Source organism: Molothrus aeneus, chromosome 11 (assembly GCF_037042795.1).
Source record: "Molothrus aeneus isolate 106 chromosome 11, BPBGC_Maene_1.0, whole genome shotgun sequence".
Lineage (NCBI taxonomy): Eukaryota > Metazoa > Chordata > Aves > Passeriformes > Icteridae > Molothrus > Molothrus aeneus.
In genome coordinates this window covers 13,931,628-13,954,602 of record NC_089656.1, presented here as the reverse complement: position 1 = coordinate 13,954,602, position 22,975 = coordinate 13,931,628, and the positions used below count along the sequence as shown (strand labels likewise).

Here is a 22,975-nt window from a genome sequence, read left to right as displayed (position 1 = left end):
GTAGAAGTCAAACCAACTGCAAGCTGTCTATAACCAGTACAAAAGGACACTAAAATACAAAAAAAAACCAAAACCCACTGCATCAGTCACAATCTTCATGCATAGTCTAAAGCCTGAGCTTCTTTTCATCAGTAGCTGCAAAGTCTGCAGCACATATGTGGTAGTGTCATAAACTTAGAAAGAACTTAATGCAAAAAGGCCATGTCAGGGGCTTTCTTGCAGCTGCAGTCAAGGAGCTGCATGCAAATAATACAATTTTAGGGAGATGTCTGCAAATACAGGAGTTTGTTACCACACATGCTGGACTACTGAGGGGATCTCCCCCCTCAATCACACCTAGAAGGCAGATGGCATTGTGATGTTCACTACACCTGTTAAGTTGCTTCAGAGTCCTTTAACAATGGTTAAAAGGACCATGTCCAACATGATGTTAGACATTGTTTAAATTTAAGCACCACTTCAGCTAATGAAGTCTCAAGATTCTCCTTATTAATGATTTCATTTTCAAAAAGAATTCCCTTGCCCACATGACCTGAAACAATTTACCTGAATCTTGACAGGTGAAATCCTCCTGTAGGCTGTCAGAGCTTTTACTGTTACTCATAAGGAGCAACACCAGTCAAGGCTCATTACAGAGCATGACAGAACTATTTCCAAGAGCTATTTCAGCTCAAGTTCCTTTTCCACCAAACTTCTCTCAGAATTCAAGGTCTGAAGTGACAGCCTGTTGCTACAGTATCTGCAGAACATGATTTGGTGGAGGACAGGACTTCATCAAAACCAGACAGAACTTTGACAGTAAATTGCCATACACCTGAAACTTTCAAAAGGATGCCTAACAGGTTATAACACCACTTTAAAATGGGGGGCATCACACCCTACTTATGTTGAATAAAAAGCACCTTTCTTTCCAAAAGCTCTACCTGTCCAACAAACGCAGAGAATGCTTTGGTACTGTCACGGCCTGCTGCAGCTGAATGGTAGAGGTTCACCCACTCCCTCAGCAGGTATTCTGCCTTCTCCCTCAGGCCTGGTGGGTCATCATACTCAGAAGCTTGGGAAATTCCTGAATGCATCATGAAATTAGGACCTCCATGAGCACGGTCAATCATTGCTTCATAGTTTGATCGGACCACTTCCATCAGCTGGGGTAATCTAATGCAACAGACCAGAGCAAGAGTTGGGTTAGAATTCCTCCTCCCCCACAAGGTGCAGGAACTGGAAGCTCAGTCAAACAGAGTTGAAAGAAAGCAAATTATTTCTTATACTAAAACTTTCTATCTTACAGTCCTCACTGGAATAGCAGAAATAACTCATGAAAGCAGATACACTTATGATGAAAGAAGGAACACTGAAATCACATAAGCTTTGAAGTTCCACTCCAATTTGTACAGTGGAGTGCTGCAACAAAACACCACAGGGACTAGAAGCAGCTTCTCCTCTGCAGACTTCAGGAGCCCTAAAATGCTCCCAGATAGGGAGATGACAGTACTGAATGGCCTGACTGGATTTGGCTGCAGTGAAAGCCAAGCCATACAGTGAAGACAGTCTATCCATGCCAACTGCAGATGAAAGGACTTTGGTTTTGTGACATCCTATTAGCAGCTGTGTTGGTAAAGGCAGCCACTGCCATCAGCCAGCTGCTGGTTGCTCTCACAGATATTCAAAGTTCTCCAAGCTCCAATCTGTGTCTTTCTCAAACCCAGCAAGAACTGCTTCCACCTTACAAAGAGGAGGCCTGCAAGTCCCACAGGTATTTCCAGGTGTTGCGGCAACATTTGCTACCCAAATGGTCTGGGCAGTTTGCTGGTGGATACATAAGCCATGTGAGATTGGTGGAGGATTGCTCTGTAAGCTCTAAACAGAAAGGACTGTCCAACTGGATCATTTGCAATTAAGAAATTAACATATTGACACCTAAATATGTAAGATTTAAGCAGGCAATAATACGGCATAAATTTGAGATAAAGCAGGAATTCAAACAAATTTCTCACAGAATTGCACAGAATTTTGGACTATAGTGCATGGAGAGATTTTCTTGCTTAAGCATTCAGCTTCACATGCTGCTGCAGCTGCCTCTATTTTGACTAAGATGAGCCCATTTACACTCAAGTGACAGTTGAAACTAAGAAAGGACTGCAGCCTTAGGCAAAGTTAAAAGCTGTATGATTGAATGATATGAGTCATTGCCTATATAAGATGCAAATCATAATTCAGCACAAAAAAAGTAACACATTGCACAATACTATAGCCTCACCCTTCCGGGGCGTTTCCTCTGGAATGAGCATTAATTCTCATGAGTGTCTCAATGGTGTGAAACAGATCTGCTTCTGTTACATGGGCAACACTTCTCTCATCCACCAACAAGATCTTTACCAACTGCATGGCAAATGCCACAGCCATGTAGTTCAAGCCATTCTCCATGGACTGTCAACATGAAAAAGACAGAGTTCAACCACAGATCTTACAGTGGAGTGAGTGCATCCCTCCTCCTTTAAAAGAGCAGATTCTCTTTACCTGAGCCAAGTGAAGGTCATACTGCTGCATGTTAACAAGGTGATTGCGGATTAGCAGCTCCACAGCTTCCACGTTGTATTTGTACTCGTCTCTGCATTCAATCAGGCACCTGAAGAATGGGACTTCTTACAAAAAGTGTACTTCAACAACACAGTTTAAGTGAAACAACTCAAATCTAGTACTTCAGAAACTGTGACATTCACTGTGATTCATTACCCAGCTTCAAAAGAAGCCTCTTCTAGAGCATTCTCTAAGGTAATGTTGAAGTTCAGAACAGTCAAACTCAAGCATCTACTGCCCTGCACAACTGCTCACAAGAGCCCTTCAAGAGTTTCAGTTTACTCAGCATAAGAAGTCTCTCTTCCAAGGATGAATTGGCAGATCTGCCTAGCTGAAGCTTCTGCTGCAGGCATATGCCATGTCACATTGTTTGTGACAGCACAGAGATATTCTCTGCAAAATCAGGGAAAAAAAAAAACCCACACCATGCTCTAATGCTTAATTCCATTAAGGATTCCTATCATGTTCTGGGATGAACCAGCATTATCAGAAGATCTAGTTAATTTTGACAAAAAAAGCTGGTTATTTTCTGTCTGTCCAAATTGCAGCAAAGAAAAATATTGGCAGGCAGAAAATTCAGAGTAATACAGGAACTCCCAAAAGATGGTCAAAGCTACATCAGTGTTCTTGCTGCCTTGCAACTGACCTAGTGATTTGTTTGTTACACCACGGAGATCCATAGGCACGGCCATCCTGCAGAGCCTTCAGCACCAGCAGGTGACACTCACGGTAGCGGAGCAGGAGGTCAGCATCAGCCCCACTGGTGGCATCCAGCAAGCCCTCTACAGCCTAGAATAGATGCAACCTGTTAGCAGAGGGAAAAACCAGTCCTCTTCCAAATCTTCTGCACATTACATCAGCAAGAGTTATCACCAGAAGACATGGAAAAAAAAATCAACTGAATTGTACTGACCTCTTGATAAGACTGTGTGAGATTTTACCAGCTACTATGGCATCTATACATGCACTGTACACAGCTATGCTATCAGAAACAAATACACAGGTCTCTCTATGCCTCACTAGCTTGGTATGTGCACCAAATACCATGACAGACCCTGTTACTTTGTGCTGCAGTCTCCTCAAGTCAATACCTCCTCCAGCAATTCTGCATACGGCTCATGGAAAACTACCTGAGAAAATATTTATGGAACCTGCCAGAGGTGAGCAGCTTCCTTCAGAGAAAGAGCTGCAACACTCAGAAATATCTGTGTTGGTCTACAGCAAATGGAGGATGAGTTTTACATGGGCAACACAATTTATTTGGTCAAGTTCTAGTCAGGATCGGATCCTTTAATAGGTAAAAGCATTAGCAGACAAGAAAGAAGATTCTCCCTCCGGCTTTCAGTTACCTCTGTTTTGGCACTGTTCTAGGATCCTCATGCAGACAGCTCAGTATCCTTACACTATTCTCAAGTGAATTTTTCTCTATGTCTGTCACTTGTTCTACACTACTACACAGGCACTGATGCCAGCTCAGATCACAGAGCTCACTGCAACACTTCCTATTGGCACAGCCTACAAATTCTGGTTGGGATGGAGTTAATTTGCTTTATAGCAGCCCATATGGTGCTGTGCTTTGGATTTGTGCTGAACCAGTGTTGAAAACACAGCACAGTTTTGCCAGTTGCCGAGCAGCACTAGCACAGGATCAAGGCTTTTTCTTTCCCACTCTCCTTCCTCCACCAGTGGGTAGGCTGGGGATGGACAAGAGGCTGGGAAGCAACACAGCCACGACAGCTGACCCAAACTGAATAAAGAGATGTTCTATACCATATGACATCATGTTCAGCAATAAAAGCTCAGGGAAAGGAGGATGAAAAAGAGCATTCATGGTTCTGATGTTTGCCTTTCCAGGCAAATGTCACATGTGCTGAAGCCCTGCTTTGAGAGGAATAGCTGGACATCTCTCTGCTGATGGGAAGTAGATATTTTAGTTTCATTTGTGCAAATGATCTTTATTTTCCCTATTAAATGGTCATAATCTGAACAAATATCATCTAGTCTTCCCTGTGTTTTCTCTGTATCCTGCAGAAAAGCAGAAAGAGGAAGCAGCTGCATGGATGTTGGGCAGCTGGCCAGGGTCAACCCACCATGCATAGTCATATATCAATCACTGCAAAATAAACCCCAAGTGTGCCACTAAAAATCTACTACTAGGCTCAATACTATCTACCTACAAGTGCAGTTCAAACCCCTTTTTAGCCTCCAAATCATCCTGAAATCAGACCACTCTGGACTGCAACAGCTCTCTACTTGCCACACCTGAACAAAACTAAGTCCCAGAATTCCGTACACCTGCTTCTCCCACAGCAGTCTCAACACCATGAGTACAATACCCTATGTGAACACAATGGCTCCCTCCCAATCTTATTTATCAGATTTCCAAAGACAGCAGTTCAGTACTGTTCACCCAGCAAGTTCCACAGGATGCATGAAGAAACAAGGTCACCAGCAAGATAATCCACCAGCTAGGTGAGTAATAAATTCTAAGCAAGCTGTTACAGAGATGAGTTGTCATCACTCACCTTCTGCAGTAGTCCAAGTGCAGCAATCGCATCCCGGGAGTTCCGAGCCACCACCACCGCCTCCAAGAGGCTGCGCAGGGCTTGGACTTGAGGATTCATGGCCAGGGTGTGTGGAATGGATTGTAGGTGCTGCTCCAGTTCTGTCATACATTTGTCATAAATCTGTGCTACATCATCTGTAGCCCAAGCTTGCTGCTTAAGAGAAAGTGAGAATCAGTGATTTTTGCAAGGATTGCATTTGTGACACTCAAATATTGACTGACTGGCTCTTCTCCTTCAGAAATTATAGTATCCAGAATTTAGACTTCTACAGTACTGTGGTTTGTTATGCTGGCACTTTAAGTACATATATATAAGTACATGTGAAAATACCCAGCACATAATTCTATCAGTCATAATCACAAAATGGTTTGGGTTGGAAGGACCTTAAAGACCATTTTGTTTCAACTGCCCTGCTATGGGCCAGGACATCTTCCACTGGAGCAGGTTGCTCAAAGCCACACCCAACCTGGCTTTGAACACTTCAGGGATGGGCCATCTACAGCTTCTTCAGACAGCCTCTTTCAGTGCCTCACCACCCTCACAGGGAAGAAGTTCCTCCTAACATCTAAGCTAAACCTGTCCTCTTTCAGTTGGAAGCCATTCCCTCTTGTTCTGTCAGTAAGGCCCCTTATGTATGCATACAAAAACTTGTTAATTCTCTTAAAATTCAGACTTGCCATCCATGACCTTAAAAAGTAACCTGAGATTTGAATAAAATGTTTCACTGCAATTAAAACTACATGTAGTAATCCTGAACTGCAGAATTTGTCCCAATTTGGATTACAAATCTCCAAGACTGGATGGAAGTTTTATGTTACCATTACTTTGTCTTTAGAACAAATACATTTTTTCAAGCGCTATCCCCAAACAATACAAACACTTGACTCTTATGAGTCCTTCTAACAAAAACACAAGTTCTGCAAGTCTCCAAAACAGCTATAGTACTCTCAGGCTGATTAATTCAGAAACCTCTACCTTCATAGGCTGAGCCAAGAATCCTGTAGGCTGAGTTAAGTCATTGGTGGGCAAGAAGCCAGGGACATTGCGTGCAAACTCTTCATAAACAGCCAGCTGTTTTGGGTCCACACCTCCAACCTTTGCAACAAAAGGAACAGGCATTTAACTCATTTATAAGACTGAGGCAGTAAAAACTGAGGGCAACTTGTGTAGCAGGTAGCTACTCCTAAACAAAGTGGCCTAGACATCAAGTAGGATTCAACTGCTCTACACTGAGGTCCTATCTCTCCTTCCACACCTCCTAAAAGGGGGATTTTGCTCTAAAAATGAAACTCACATTCCCAGAAACAGAAATAACTGAATACTGAGAAACGCTCTGTTGAAAGCACATGGTATGCCCTTTAAAGGAAGAACATAGAAAGGAGACAAAAGAAAGTAAAATATAAAGACAACAAAACAGTGAGAGGAAATGCACAGAAAAAGAGACTCAAGAAATGAGAAAATTATATAAATACTCAATTTGGAATAATGTATTTATGTGTTTCCATACTAATCAAAATAACAGCAGCTGCACTGTTAGGCAAGACTAACAATACTTGATTACTCAGCTGATGCTGTGCCATCCACTTTTCCTTATCAGGAAAAGAGCAGCATCAGAAGAGAGCTCACCTTTAACCTGATCTGTTCTGGCATCCGCTCAGCCTGGTACGTTAACACAACAGGGTCGCAGTAGCGCCGCCCCTCTTGCCTAGCATGCTTCCTGAGCTCAAATTCCTGCCAAAAACACAAACACCACACTGCATTTTAGACACCCATAGGGATGTGTATGAGCACACAGGATACTTCTTCAGCAGAGCCATACTTACAGTTGCGAGCCTCTTGTCCATCTCAGGGCCTGCCTTTTCCACAGCTGTCTTCTGGATAAAGCAGCAGGCAAGCTCACAGTTATCCTGTGCTAACTGGGCAGCTGCCTGCTCCATCATGTCCCTCTGCTGTGGGGAGGCTGCCTATTGAAAATCACAATAATCAGTGAAGAATGTAAAATTTCCCTGTATATATAACTAGGCTTAAAATCTGTACCACTGCTTACACAGAAAACCAGCAATAAAAAGGAATGCTCTTAGGATCACACTCCCTTGCCATAGAATATACAATACTAAATTTAATTTTGCATAGCTTTGAATAAAACATGTAGGCAAGACGACAGTAAAGACTTTCAACAAGGAACAAAACAGCAGGAGGTCTCCATCTTCTCCACCTACCCATCTCCAGGGCACAGAAATAAAGGCCTGCTTTAGACAGACACACACAGAGAGATGCTAATGCAGGGAAGACTTTGCACCACAGTAGAAGTTTTTCTACTTCCTAGGCTGTAATTGGAAGATATAAAGGTGCACCACTAACAGTGCAAAGAGCAGTCCTAAGCCTTTTTCAGTGGATTCCTTTTCTGATAAGGAATCAGATTTTCTTCCTTCCTTCCCAGAGTCTGCTTTATGAGAATCCTGAACAGATGCACTTATTTTCCAGGGTGCAAAGCAGTCAACTTCCACTGGAAATGGAATACATCTATAAAGGCAGCCTGTCACATCTACTTGGACTTCATTGTCTGCAAACATCTCTTCTATTAATTCATGAAAATTACACTATTTCTGTTAAACCATTTCATAACAATAAGCCAGAAAAGAATTCTGATGCCTCATACAGAGCCTTTTCTGCAACAAAATGTTTTCTACAACTGTCCCTTTAAAAACTTCCTTGGATTAAAACATGATTTGTACCAATGTCATACATCTTCAGGGATAAAAAAACCTGACTAATTTCTAATTGCTGAAAGCACAGCTGTGTCTTGATCTTTCCAAGATCCTTATGCTCTTGTGCCTGTTGCTGACACTGATGGCAAGAATTCTGTAGTAGCCACTGCTGTGGTCAGCAGTTTGCAGGCTGGTCTTATTTTCTTCATTAAGAGACCTGATAATAGCCTCTAGAAAACCCAATGAATTCACAAGCTGTGCAGAAGAGTCTAAACTACCTATCTGCTCACAGCACAAGTAAATAAAATATGCCTGCATGCTGAAACAATCCAAGATATCACCAAAATGAATTCAGTCTTCCACACTATAGCCTTTCAGCCTCAAACCCTGCAGAAAGTTCAAGCCTCCAAGGCTTTCATGATGTGATTTAACTGGAGAGAACACTGGGCAAAATAAAAAGATAGTCAGGAAGTTTGTGTGCCATTTACTAAGATCTACCATCTCAGTTTAAGGGTGTTTGACCTGGAATCACAACACTTTTTTCCACTGTAATTCCACAAGAGACAAAACTTCTACCCAGTAAATTCATCCCCATGCTAGTTAAGCCACACAATTAATTAACAAGTCTATATTGTAGAGAACTGATCTACGAATGCTGGATGCCTACAGTCCCCTAAGTTGGATATAAACTCCAAATGATGGGGGTCTTACCCTCAGTGCAGTAGCAAAGCTATTTTTCAAGTTGGTAGCTATGCTCATCAGCAAAGGCTCCCTGCAGGTAATCATGGCCATGCCAGCAGTCAGGTTCCTCATCATGTGGTGAGCGGCCACACGCATCCGGGACTCCTCGGAATCCAGGGCAAAGTCCTTCCTGACGATCTGCTCACAGGTGGTCATGGCAATCTTGATGGACCTGTCCACCACGGGATGGACAAGGTCCTGCACCGCCCGCTCGATGGCCTGCCGCACACACTGCTTCAGCTGCGGGTGCGCTTGGAACAGCGGAATCTGCAGGGCGTTAGGAGAGGGCAGAGAATGAAGCACACTGCAATCCCACCTACCCCACACACCTGCACTTTCTCAATGACTCATAAGTGCACTGTCATAGCATGTGCAGTACTCCCATGTTCCCCATGCAGCTATTACAGTATTTGATAAATCTGAATCTGGAACAAATTATTATTTTTCTAACCAAGTTGCAGCTGAGTAACAATGCCAAGATTGACTTAAGAGGTGAGCTGATAACTGGACAAAAGGAGCACAGAGGCTCTTTTTATACTGAAATCCTGATAGCTCCCACTAGCTGAGATCTGCATCAACCCTGGCTGTAAGATAGCAAACTAAATCAGCTCTAAAACTTACCGTTGGATTTAAGGTAATGTGTGGAGCCAAGCCTCCTAAAGAATAGACATTGATGTCATGGTAACTGTACTGGGGCTGTGGAGGAACCGTGGCTGTGCAAGTGGTGCTGGTAGCTGGAGTTGTAGAAGCAGCTGGAGAACACAAGTAGGTTTGTACTGAGACACTATGAAACCACAGAGAGCAGCAACTGCTTATAAAACAAGTATATAATTCTTATTTAAACCAGGAAACAACCAGAAATAAAAGGTTTGCAGTTTGATCATGAAACCTCCTAAACTTAGCAAGCAACTTTCATTCTTCATTTGCCTAATAATTAGTACCAAAGTAGCTTCAGTACATTTTAAGAGAGCTTTTTATTATGACAGTTTTAACACCTGGTCTATTGTTAATAGGAGGGAGTCTAAGGAGTAGCTACACAAACATAATACAGCATTAGTCCTCATGATGGCTTCCATTCCCTTTCCATCTCCAAACTCTGTAGACCTATTTCTTACAAAACTACCCAAGTGCTCGGGAATATTACAATAGCATATGTACTTCATATTTTATTTTGTATAGCAAAACCTGTCTTATTTGAACTTGAACAGTGTGGTTCTGGATTTAATGAGATGTACTTACTGGTTGTTGTGATGGGTGGTAGCTCTTCTGGCTGCTTCACATCCTTCTTTGGCGCAGACAGCTGCTCATCCAGATTTTTCAGACGGTCCTTATCTTTCAGGAGACTTCCAGGTTTCAGCTCATTGATGTCTAGTGCAAGATTCTTGCAGAGCACCTCAATCTCAAACTTCAGATTCAACTGCAAAACAACTCTAGTTTAGGTCATGTTACAAGGAAAATACCCAAAACATCTACTGAGCCACCTGACTCCCAAACTCCCCATTCTAATGCCACCCCTTTCAGAGACCAACAATGGCTGAGGATTAGACAACTATCTTGATGCTGACCTCATGGAGAAGAGTTTCATCCAAGTTCTACCAAATTAAGCAATTCCCCAGCAATTTCCCCATGCTAAAGCAGTGAGGAGGACTGCTTAGTCCTTCACAACATCCTCCTTGAGTAGTATGTCAATAAAACCTTACACGCAGAAGTTACAGAAAAAAATCCAGTAATTTACTTTTAGATCATGTTCCTGATGTAGCTCAGCTAAAACATTCATAATGGCCATTGTCCATGGGTTTGGAGGCCTGAAGACCTACAAGAGAAAGAAGAGAGCAGGATTACAGAAACTTCTTGAATAATTTGGATAGTTTATGACTGGAAATGTTTGAAACACAAGCAGCTATGCGTGCATACAGCCATGGAAACCTTTGTACCGTTGTGATTAGAGTAGAATTTAGTACTTTAGTAATAATTATTCCAGTAATTCAGTATAACTAGAAATACATTAGGAACCTAAGTGAAAAACTGGAAACACAATGACCTGGTCCTTCTCGAAAGGACCATGTTCCATGTCAAGCAGAACCGACAAGCTGATCAGGATCAAAGTGGGTGGGAGAAAAAAAAAAAACAAACTAGGAATAAATATATCCTAGAATCTCTTAAATGACTTCCTTCCATTTCTCAATGGAGTTCTGTTCAGGGATACCGCAGTACATTTCAGCTAACACCATCTATTAAAAATGCATGGCCATGCACTTTCCCTCCACACAAGGAGCACTCCTTGACTTTATGCTTTTATATCCCTTTTCTTTCTCTCCACTGAATTAAATCAGTTTTCATTTTGTGACAAAAGCTGATTACTTCCTGCAATATTTTGCCATTTGAGCAATAACTCTGTCTGTACAAAGACACTTACCACACTCCTGACACTGGATTCTAAGACTTTGGCAACAAATGGCACTACATAAAGCAATTCCTGCTGTCCCTTAACATATGCTTCCAGTAGTAGTGACTTCACATCCAAATCCTGAAAAACAATTGAAGTGGGAATGAAGGTAGAGAAAACAGCAAACACACTGCACAATCCCACTAATACACTGCTTCCTTTTCAGATACAGGTAAGGCTGAGTCAAGACAGCCCTTGAATTTTACAGACTGCTAAGCAGCAGTTACTTTTTGAACAAAGATTTATCCATCTATATTTTTACGTGGATTAACAAACTTTTGCCAAAATAAATGTAGCTACTAACTCTTCTGATATAAAAAAATATTTATTTCGAAGTGTTAAATAACCAACTCTGGAGTCATACTTTGAACTTGGCACATAAAAGAGGCACCAGAAAGGTGGTAAGATTTCCCAAATAGCCTATGCTACTGCATAACAGCATACCAATTCATGCCAAGGCAATCTGTAAAGACAAGCTCACCGTGTGCAAGATGGGCTTATTTTTAGCCATCGTTATCATTCCCAGCCAGTGACCAAGGTTCTTCAACAAGGAACGGTCTGAGAAGTTGGCTGCAGCTTTATCTGATGTCAATAGCACCTAACAAAGAATAAAAAAAAAAAGCATCTCAAGCAGCAAGCAGAAGATAACCAGACTCCAAATCCAACAGCTGATCTGAATGATGGCAAAGTTTTAGAACATTAAGTTCTGAGCTTCAGTCACATTACAGAGATACTTGAACAGCTTTCACTTCAAGGCAGCACTCTGTAGATCTGCACTGTAATGACTACAGAATTCCTTTCTTTAAAAGGATCAAAAAAGAGAATTATGTTTTCCCAGACCTTACCATTTATTCTGTTGAGACTGTTACAACAACTCCCATAGCTGAGTGTAACTTGTGCTTCCTCTTAGTGCCTCATCACAGACCTGAAGGCTACAGTTTAACCTTCCAGGGAAACCACCTCATTGTCATGTCAAAACATAAATCATGTCATCAATCATAAAACAAGTATTCTGCTGTTAGTTCTGTTCCTTAACTCCAGAGGAGCATCAGCTGAACAGAGCAGGGTCAGCTGAATTCTCAAGAGCCAGGAGATGCTTTTGCACTACAGCGTAACCCATGGTGGTCAGGAAATCCCACCAACAGGTTTAAAAATAGTGCATTCTTTACAAACTTGTTTCATCTGGTCATCACTTCTGGGCTATTGCTTCCTCCTCCCATCCACATTATCTTAGCCCTCCAACAAATTTTGGCTTTTACACCCCCATTTTCTAAACACACAATTTCCCCCCATTCCTCTTGGGCCAAAAGAGCAGAGTGTCATTTTCTATCTTTGCACTTTCCTCCACAGAAAACAACTAGACCGTAAGCAATTTTCCCTTGGGTTATAATTTGCAAACTTCACACAAATTTGAAGTCCACCTACATAAATTAATTCAAATGCAAATTTGCCCTCCTGTTACATAATTTAAGTCTTTCATATGCTCCTAACTGAAAAGAATCCTAGTATTCCTAAAGATAATCTGTAAGTTTAATGGTAAGTTAGAAAGAATATTTTTGAATTATATTCTATATCTGAGAATCAGCACCACACAAACAAATAGCAAGAGGAGAACAGCACATTCCTGTGCTGCCTTTAGAAAACTTGCACTACTCACCTTGATATTTCTGTAGGTTTCATTCAGAACCATTTTATTAAACTCTGGATTCTTAAGTGTGTCAAGGAAGTTTGAATACAAGCTGTGAAAGTTAGGCTCAATACTGACTCTTTTCATCACAAGATACTGTGATACCCAAGGCATGAACTCTTCTTTCACTGTTTCCTTCAATTCTTCCACCTGTGCTCAAACCAAAGACAAAGCACACACAGAACAGATGAGAAGATAATCAAAACCTTCTGGGGTCAGCTCTGACCAACATACAGTTCATGGTCAGTCAACTGCTTCTAACACTAAGGATGTTTTTCTACAAAAAAAAAAAAAAGTATTTGAAATCAGTGTCTCATTATCCAAAGATCTGGTCAACCAGTAAGGACTCAAGCATGAAATCAGCAAGGTATAACAATTCACCTCTCCTTCACTTCCCAGCTTTTTACCAGACAACTGGAAATAAATGTTGTCACTTTACAAGCTCAAGCCATCCATCCACAATACAGCAGCACAGGTGGCAGCAGGACTCTACACCTCAACTAGTTCAAAAAAATTCCCTTAATTTCTAAATACCTGAGCTTAACCTTGCAACATTTAATGGTACCCAGTCCATTTATGATGTGAATGTTTATTTAAGATTAGGAACAGGTATCTTTTACCCATCTCTCCTCTCCCTGGAAAATTTTATCTCCAAAAATGTTTAAGCACAAAGTGCTGGAAACGATCATTTCTTTACAGTGTGCTCCCTCCTGAAGTTTTTCAAGTTAGAATTTTGTAGAAGTATCATCAGCCCCACTTAAAAATGAATATATTAAAAAGGATTAAGAGTATAAAAACTATTTTTACTAGCATTCTTTCATACTTGCCTTCTGTGTCATATTTGACTGAGACAGATTATTGAAGATGAAAGCAATTTTTTCCTGGACATTCTCTGGAGGTTCCACAATCCTCTCTGTTTGATCTGTTGCTACTAACAGCGTATCAATGTTGGTAGTATTAATGGAAGGCTGGAAGGAGAACAAGAAGTTAAGCATAAACAATACCTAGAGGTGACATCAAAATAAACTTTTGCTCTGTTCTGTCAAGCAAAACTAGAATTGAGCTTTATGAGGGGACATCTACTGTCTCAGATTAATTTTCAGCAGCACTCTGAAAGAGTCAAGTGATTTTTTTATTCTAAAAATGATGATCAATACTCAGCAGAGGAACGCTGCTGCAGAAAAAGCCTCTACATGCACATAAAATAGGTGCAACTGCAATGGCACCCTTTAGGCCTCTAAGCCTGTGTACAATTATAGCTTGGAGAAAAATCACAACACAATAGTGAGCAGCACTTAACACAGCAGGGAGGCTCCAGGAGCACTTCAGTGCTGATTTGGGAAGGAGAAATCCCAGAGGTTCATTCTGAGACCAGGCTCTCATTTTGAGTTGCCAGCTTAAGTCCACAGAGTGTGATCCTGGTCCCTACAGCTGCAGGTCTGGACCCCAGGGTTTAGCACCTGGTACATTGCAATTAAGGGAAAAGGTGATGCAGTTTTCAGTATCAATCCTGACTGGAGTTTAAATGGGAAAACAAACACCTCAAAGTAACAAGTTTCTACATGATGTAATCAGGTGTGAAAGACATTAATAGCTGCACTAATAACTGTCCCCCCAAGTATGTTCATACTTTCAGCTATGTTTGGCTTTTGCCTCCTTTACAGGGAGCTATTCAAAGACAGTCCCAGGCAGAAAGACAGGTGGCCCAAAACTTTCAGTGCAATAGCCAATTCTATCTATCTGCCAACCCTGTAGTAACTCTGACAAGCTTCAGAGTTGTTTACACAAGTTACCAAAGACATGAAAAACCTAATGCAGTTAGAACTGTGTCAGATGTGTGCAGTAAGTGTCCTTAAGTCCCAAGCAGAATAGAAGCTGTCAACTATTTTAAGAGTTCTGTTGCAAGTCATTAATAGAAATGGTGTTCCTGTAATTGTCTTTATAATTACAGTCTCAAGAACACATTTCAACTTGACCCCAAAGCAACTGGATAGTTTGATGATGAAAAACGCCTTCTCTCTAAAAATGTTGGCCATACTTTAAAAGGTTACATGTTTTAAATCAAAAATAAGGATCACAGCTTGAAAATCTGTAGTACACAAATTAAAACAGATTCTGTCTGTATGCACTTGGTCCAGAGCAGCATCTGCCCCTCTGGGAAGGGCACAATGACACAAAGCTCACCGGCACATCTTTCTTGAAGCTGACTCCAGTTGGTCGGGTGATCGTAATGGTTTTTGCAACGGTGGTGGTGGTTGAGGTGGTCACTATAGTGCTGACTTGGCCAGCAAGAGGAGCTTTTGCTGGAACCTGGGCCTGGGCCTGAGCCTGGGCAAGTGCAATACTTCCAGGGGTGGTGATTGAACCCTGCATCTTCACAGGAGGATCTCTGGATTGCTGTCCATATTCTATGTACTAAAAGAGGGAGAACAAGCACATAGAAAATTTCACATGCAGCAACAGAACTATAGGTTGATTTTCAGCACGAGCACTATAAATGTTTGCCAACAATCATTCAAATATTTGCCAGTCTTGCCATAAAGGAATCTCTAAATACAACTGCATACTCTGATAAAGCACATCCTGTCACTATGGACTTACTAACTGCAGAGGAGCCTCAAGCTCTGCCTCAACAAGACCCAATATGCTTAATATTTTACAGAGCACTACCTAAAAAACTCCATCCCTCTCCCTCCAAGCCTAGAACAGCTGAACAAAAGAGGAGAAAGAGCCTAAGAACAATGTGTGAATATCAAAAGCAGGCTACAAAGCAGGTAAGAAGTCTTCTGCAAGGACTCTGACAGCTAGATAGTCTGCAGTTCACCATTAATAAGCAAAACCACAGTTCAGAAATAGCCAACTTTTAGATCTTCTGAAATAGTTCCATAGCAGAAAATTAGTTTCTTCCCCACTGCTATACATTTCCCCAGAAACTGGAAACATCAGACTGTCATTTAAGGGGTACAATCTGAAAGCTGTTAGTGAAACCAAGACTGCAACTGGACTTTGCAGCTTCAGGTGAAGCCTCTACCTTAATGGTAGAGCCAAACATTTTTCCTTATTAACTCATGCTCTTAAGCTCTGCCACTGGGACGAGTTTTTCTGTATTTCTAGCAATAAAAGCACATTTAAGGCAGACACCATGTGATGAACACTGTTTTGGACAACAAGGTATTCCCATGGCTCTCAGACCTTCAGGAAAGAAATTTTTCCTGGATTATTTTATCAGGTCTAAGTATGAAAGTGTATAAAGCCAGTTGAATGATCTCCATTTTACACTAAAACTCCAAATCTTTAAGGGACTGGAATATGAACACACTGAGGCACTTTAAAACCTTCATGCATGGACATGCATGCACTGGTTAATTATGCAGTTATATTCAGGTAGCTGTTTCAAAATAAACAACCCAAACAGATTTATGGAAGCAGAAAAGGCACCTTCACCTGCCTACCCTACCCCAGAGCAGAACCTTTAAGAAAAGGCACTTGATTCTGTGGATGTAACATGGTCTAAAATCGCCACAGATGAGACTGCTTTTCCAAAGGAAAACAGAAATTTGCTCTAAAGAATTTAACATCACAGAAAGTTAGTGTTGCTTACAGACACACTCACCTCCTGTAAATGATGTGGGAACTGTATAAAGTGACTAATAGAAGCCAAGTGCTGACAATACTGGGGATAGTCCTTCAATCTGTAAGACAAAACATGCATTAGTCAGAAGCATAAGCCCACATCACAAACAGTATTAGAGACAAACAACTATCATGTATGTCATTCCCATTCTGCACCAAATAATTACTTCAGGACTCTTTACAGCAGCTGTGCTATAAACAAAGCATTTCCTACAAAATATTTTTTGCTGCAAAATCTATTTTAAACGAATTAATTTAACATTAAAGCACAAGATTTATTCACAGTAACTCATCTTTTCCTACATCTCTATACTTCTGACCTAGTACACAACTAGGTGTATATCCAGTGTTTGTAACAAGATTACTGGATAAGTTATTTGTAGTTTGGTTCAGTGCATTTTAAACAGCAAACCAGAGCACACCTCACACCCAGAATCTTCTCTAGCTGCAATTCATAAGAAGTTTTGAGAAAGAACTTCTGCTGAGATTATTTAGCCATACATTTCTGAGTAAAAGCAAAGTTCTAGAACTCAGCTCTCAGTCACTCCTTCAGTAATGAACAGTGCAAATGGCACTCCACTGAAAAGCACCCGTGAAGAATAATTACATTCACCCCCTGCCTAACAAGCTGTTAGTGACTTCATCTAACTCAACACTTCACTGATTTTTATTGAGTCTAAGTAGTCTCAGCATCTCAGTTTGTCCCACATTTATACAGGTATCACACTGAACATTTTGATTTAGAAAGGTTACCCTTTAACTAGCACATTCCCACATTCTGTTTCAAATCACTGTATCTTTGAAGAAATCCCAAAGCTGAGCTGTGCAATCTTGTAACTGTACGATTAGAGCAGGTTCAAGGTTCACAAGACAATTCAGGCACTATTAGAAGTGTACCAAACCCACACTCACCTATTTTTAAATCTATCTAGTGCAGCAATACCAAAATAGTACATTTTGGATGCAAAAGGCTTTCGTAAGGCTTCAAGAACATAGCGCAGGGCCAGGCCCAATGCCATGTAAGTAACCAGTCCTTTCTCTATGATGCCCCCGAAGAGACAGGCTGTTATGTGCAGCTCTTTGTCTGGGTACTGGGGGAAGAATCGATATTCCTCAAACAAGTTCCTCAGCATACAGTTAAACACTTCTCGTTCCCGTTTAATGTTGGAGTCCTTAAACCTCTGCAGCATTTCCAAAACCTGCAAAGAAATTGGAAATTGTTACCGACAGATTGGCTTTATTTCAGCCCTTTCCCATGTTCATGTTCCATGAGTGTTTGCAACTACTAAGGTACGTTGTGCTACCACAACCACAAAGTAACTGCTTCATTTTAGACAGCAGGCAGACACTACATCACTACAACCAGCTTCCTCTTCAGACTTTAGTTCTCTTTTAAGCAACTGTCTTCACACAAAATTTTTTTGTGACCGCCTACGCCATTACTTTCAAATTAGAAAAATTAAAATTAATGTTGTGTCTTCCATAATTTATAACTGTGCAAATATATTGAAGTAAATTCGAAGTACTTCAAAGAGCAAGTCCATCAGACCAATAATTACTCTCATAGAGACTAACAAAAATAATTATCAAAAGCTCAGAAGGTAGAACTTGTGACACTTTTATATATCTAGATCTTGCAGTAATTTTTACACAGTTTAAAACCAAATACATTTAAGATCACTTATATAGACTATTTAAAGGCACTTTTTAGCACTTATTTTCAACAAAAAAGCTTCCACGCCACACAGAATCTTTCCCACTTAGCAGCATTTTAGGAGTGTTAATTAGACACTGAAGTCTTCAATCCAGACAAGTCAAAGTTGAATGTAATGAACAACTGCAAGTTCACTGTGAAAACAACTTCAACCAAGCAAAAAAGCAATGCTGCAGCATCCACCACGAGCCCTTTATTATTTCCCACTAAAAGTAATACATGAAGGAATAATTATCATCCACTTTATTGCAAGTTTCTGGACCGGTGCTGTAACTGCTACAGAAGGGAACTCACCTCATCCACAGACATGGTTGGGTGTGGTGGATGGTTGTAAATACGCTGGAAGTAGCTGTTTGCCTCATCATCTATTTCTTTGCTAAAGTGCTGATTAGCCTCTGGCCACACCTGAGATAAGTCAGCTGTTAAAAAAAAGGAACAGGTATCATACTCAGGACAACTTCAGACAGTCAGGATTTCACCTAGGCCTTTTCAACTCTTCCACCAATCTATAAAGAACTGCTAGTTCTTCTGAAGAGCAGGATATTTAACCTTCCCAGTAGACAGGAATTGCTATTTTAAAATCTGTTTTCAATATGCTATATTTATTCAAAAAAACTGCATCCTAAGATAGCATTAACCTCACAGTGCTCAACTCCTAGAACTCAGTGCATCCCAAGCTAACCTTGGCTGACAACTAAATAACTGAATGCAGAACAGTCTAGAATAAAGCATGCTACACAACACAAACATGCACACAAACTTGCACACAAACTTTCAAGCCAGCCAGTGAGCTTCCAACAAGTTTCTATTGAATGCTCAAGACCCAGAATATAAAGCAATGGTTATTACAGCCACCTCCACTGTACGGCTCCTCTGTAACAGCAATGTGGAAGGTTTAGCACATGGCTGTGCTTCCTGAGCATTTGACTGCTTCAGCATCTCACTGTAAGCATGCTGCAGAGGCATAAATTAGTTAAGGATAATGGCTTAGTTGTTATGAACCTGATTATTCCTTTCAAAAACTATCTTTCCACCAGCTTTTTGTCTTATTTGCATCCAATGTTGCAGTCTATTTCACTGCTTCACCTGGTTTAACCAGCTCCTTTATCCAGGTTTAATCTTGTTATAAACAGAACAAAAGACACCCTGGTACCACACAAATATAATTCTCTGCCAAGAGCAGGACAACACTTTTGTTTAAAACACAGTACAGCAGAAAAAGGACAAACACACTATTCATGCAAATCCATAGCACATTATATTTTTATGCTAATGGGTTCTTTTTTAATACCCCCCACCCTCAGACATTTGGTAAGCTATTAGGATACATGTTTAGAAGCACTTTTTCCAGACTAATATAATAATACAAGAGCCACATTTACCACCTACAGATCCAAGCTTCCCCTGAAGGAAACACAGATTAACTGCAGACCACAGTCACACTTCACAGCCACAGACAACACTACCACTTACAAGGTTTCATCTTACTCTGCTGGAATGTAGGCTGGTTCAGTCCAGATGTGCTCAGCTTCCTTTGCACGAATGGGTCATTGTTCACTGCAGGAAGGCCCAGGGCTCCAGTTCCTATGCCAGTCAGGCTACCCGTAGTAAGACCACCTACTGAAAAGCAAACCTGTAGTAAGACCACTTACTGAAAACAAGCAATTGGTCATCTCATTGCATCCTCACAGTATCTACTTACCACTCCTCCTAGCACTTGTCACTTCCAAGAACTGAGACCTTTATAGCCTCATTGCTGTCTAATATCAAGCAGTTTTAACATAAGCAGTTCTTAATCTCTGTCCCAACCTAAAATAAGGCTGCTATATTTGTCAAAACACTCATCCTCTTGACTCAAATCTCTTACCTATTGCAGCTCCAACATTCTGAAGTATTGTTTCAGCAATGACCCAGGAGCAAGGGCTCCTCACTCCATCCATATCAGAGTGTTAACTCCCTTGCCTATGACACAGCTGTTTGTCCAGTGTGACTTCCCACCCTTAAAGGGAAGGAAGCACCCAACCCTCCCTTAAGGGGTGGGCTGTCACATTCAGTATTTCCAACCACAGCAACAACAGTGCCTCAGCTGTACCATGTCAAAAACAAGCCACTCCACCCGAAGAGCAGTACCTGGAAGCTGTGAGGAAAGTCCTCCAATGCCACTGAAACCGGTTGTCTGGTTTTGGGTGGAAAGAGGTGGGAACGCTTTTGCTGGTGACTGAGGAGTACTGAATGCAGAGCCCAAGTTTGGAGGGAAGCCTTGCATGCTCTGGGTGTGGGGAGCAGCTGAGCCACCTAAACTAAGAGAGGCCATTCCCGCAAGCGAGTCGATCTGAATGAAGAAAGGAAGATTATACAGACATCCATAAACCACAATCCAGATGATTTTTGGCATGTTTTGTACAAAGACAGCTACATATCAAAACATTTCTGAGAAAAGCTCTTCTGCATGGTTACTGTAAATTCTGAAGTCACCCAAAAGATTAGTTTGTCTACAGAATGCACTCTTATTTTTCTTCTGCAATCCCATGAAATCCTATTCTCTCACAGGTTCTACAGAATGCCTCATTGTTCCACAGTCTGTAGCTGAGTGTAACACAACAGTAAATGCTTACAATAAGTAGCATTTACTTCTACTTGCAGATTTTTGTACTAGAGTAGTTTATGCTCTGCAGTTTGCAACCTCATACCCCACCTCAGGACTTAGAAAGCTGTTTCATTTCAAACTTCAGAGTATTTTTGACTGTCTGAAGGACCATACTATGCCAGCTTTTCACAGCTAAATACCTGAATGAAGTCCACAATAAAAAACATTAAGACCTGGTTTATGAATAGGAGGGAAGGCACAATACAGTCTGCCAAAGCAATAAGTTAAAGAACTGACTAGGAACAGCAGAAAATGATATTATCTACCCAGAAGACAACATGACAACAGAGTAAAAATTGCTTCTGTTTGTTCATATGAGTTATTTGTAGCAGGATGCCAAGATTTTTGGTACATCTGATGAACAACTTCAATGAAGCAACAATTCACAAGAAAACCACTATCTGCATTTAGTTTACATAAGCTACTGACAATTCAATCATTCTTAAATGCTGAATTGTCACTATTTAATGTGAAATACTTTTTACCAGTTAAAAATCTGCCATTGAATGTAACTGCTAGAAGCAAAACCTGTCTGTAATGTGTTGCTCCCAGAGGAGGAAGGGATGATGAGTGGCAGGGATTAACTGAAATGTACCTTGTTTTTAAAAGAGCAGTTCAGTTGAGAGCTGAAGAGCCCCAGTTATAACAAGTCCTTATGCTCTAGCACTGTGGCTTGGCCCGTGAAGCTACAAACAAGACACATCAGGTTCAAAGGCAGTGCTTAATTCTCAGAAGTCCTAGTAAATTTTAGCACTTTAAAAGAAAGCCTCAGTTATTCAAAGTAAAACCAAATATCTGTCCCTCCTCAGTGCTCCCATCCTATAATACTTCACAGTTACTTCTTACAGACATCAGTGAAGTCAAAGACAGTTCTGAACTACATCCCTCAGACATCATTCTCTAGTTACAAGCAAGCTATCAAGACATGCAAGCACAAAACTACGTGAGCCAGATGATGTTTGACTTAGTCCTGCAGAAAGAGCTCAACTAGTACAGCAGAACTAGCACTAGATCAACAGCACCTTCTGCAAATGCAGCATGTGACTGTTGTACCTGCACAGGAGAGATGGCATCCAAGCTGCTGGCACTGGGCGGGCGTCCTTTGGGCATGACCCCAGGCGGGGGCTGCCGAGCCTTGTTCATGACATTGCTGCAGTTTGCTACCATGGTGAGGATGGTCTCTGACAGCTCCTGAGAAACACTCCTGGGATGGGGAAGGATGACAGTGAGGCATAGAACATTCACAAAAATAAGGCCGTTAACTTATTCGATTTTCCTAAAGAAATTGAGGCCATATTTCACAAAAAGAAGCTGAAAAACAACCCCAGCAAAAGCTACATTTTGTTATTAGAAAAACTTGCCATAGATCATTTCCCAAGAGAAACAGCTATATTTAAATAGAAAAGTTTAAACTGTAGTTCTACAACAGTCTCCAACAGACTATTACTTTGTTTTTGATAATTCAAATACTCCTTTACAGTTACACCAGCAAGCAAGGGCCTATAGAAGGCTGGGATATGTACTACATGGTTCCAAGAGGTTCTTGGAAGAGCCTTTGTCTGCTGTTGTCCACATTACGGGCTATATAGCATCTTAGCCTCAGAAATTAAAATACAGATAGTGATTCTGTGATCCCTTGCTCAAATCTGCCCCTCAAGGCTTGTTCCTGTACCAAAACTTCACGATTTATGGTTACTCTCATTCTGAATCTCATTACACACAAGGTCTCTCTAAAAGATGAGATACATGAGCTATGTACTCACAGACAAAAAAAGAAGAGGTAAATACCACCACCTGCTTCACTAAAACTCATCTGTCTACAGACTGAAAGACGTGCTTCACACACTGGCATTAAACCCAGAGACAGGAAATTTAACTATTCAAGGAAGATATAATCAAAAAACATCAGAAAACTCAAACTTAGGCACAAAGTCATTGCACAACCCAGAGCAGCCAGTACCTCTTTCCAAAGTGTTCCATGTCTGACTGCCAGGTTCCCAAACTGGAAGGAAAGCCAGCTCTGTTGCTGACTTACCTAACCACAGACATAATAACAGAACACTAACATTTTCCTTTTGGAAAAAACAGCCAATTATTTATGCTTTCCTGAACTTCAGTTATACCTTTTTGGTGAAGACAGCTAAAGCTGCAGATTCCTTCCTGTAATGGTGCAACTATCCTAATACAGCTTTGTTGTTCTGTTAACATTGTCTGAATATTCCTCATTTCAATTCAATTTTCACAAGCTTTTACTG

At 41.0% G+C, this 22,975-nt stretch overlaps 1 protein-coding gene and 2 non-coding genes across 6 annotated transcripts in view; all 3 read right to left on the bottom strand.

Annotated features, from left to right (window-relative positions):
- Positions 1-22,975, bottom strand: part of CNOT1 (CCR4-NOT transcription complex subunit 1) — a 55,678-nt gene that overhangs the window by 8,006 nt on the left and 24,697 nt on the right. Inside the window, exons 17-39 of one of the 4 annotated variants that reach the window (XM_066557154.1) lie at positions 21,774-21,924; positions 20,204-20,405; positions 19,547-19,693; positions 18,368-18,492; positions 17,272-17,558; positions 16,340-16,418; positions 14,911-15,141; positions 13,554-13,694; positions 12,697-12,876; positions 11,521-11,637; positions 11,010-11,120; positions 10,329-10,406; positions 9,833-10,010; positions 9,215-9,345; positions 8,564-8,860; positions 6,968-7,108; positions 6,771-6,875; positions 6,120-6,239; positions 5,103-5,294; positions 3,224-3,366; positions 2,518-2,626; positions 2,258-2,427; positions 924-1,155 (exon numbers count right to left, since the gene is read on the bottom strand). In XM_066557154.1, the coding sequence (XP_066413251.1) occupies positions 924-1,155; positions 2,258-2,427; positions 2,518-2,626; positions 3,224-3,366; positions 5,103-5,294; positions 6,120-6,239; positions 6,771-6,875; positions 6,968-7,108; positions 8,564-8,860; positions 9,215-9,345; positions 9,833-10,010; positions 10,329-10,406; positions 11,010-11,120; positions 11,521-11,637; positions 12,697-12,876; positions 13,554-13,694; positions 14,911-15,141; positions 16,340-16,418; positions 17,272-17,558; positions 18,368-18,492; positions 19,547-19,693; positions 20,204-20,405; positions 21,774-21,924 (3,667 nt within the window). The remainder of the gene's footprint in view (positions 1-923; positions 1,156-2,257; positions 2,428-2,517; positions 2,627-3,223; positions 3,367-5,102; positions 5,295-6,119; positions 6,240-6,770; positions 6,876-6,967; positions 7,109-8,563; positions 8,861-9,214; positions 9,346-9,832; positions 10,011-10,328; positions 10,407-11,009; positions 11,121-11,520; positions 11,638-12,696; positions 12,877-13,553; positions 13,695-14,910; positions 15,142-16,339; positions 16,419-17,271; positions 17,559-18,367; positions 18,493-19,546; positions 19,694-20,203; positions 20,406-21,773; positions 21,925-22,975) is intronic. The other 3 variants (XM_066557157.1, XM_066557156.1, XM_066557158.1) reach the window with 3 other exon arrangements.
- Positions 12,062-12,200, bottom strand: LOC136561465 (small nucleolar RNA SNORA46). Its single transcript, XR_010784350.1, has one exon. It is a non-coding gene; the product is annotated as a small nucleolar RNA SNORA46 (small nucleolar RNA).
- LOC136561467 (small nucleolar RNA SNORA50) lies at positions 21,308-21,443 on the bottom strand. Its single transcript, XR_010784352.1, has one exon. It is a non-coding gene; the product is annotated as a small nucleolar RNA SNORA50 (small nucleolar RNA).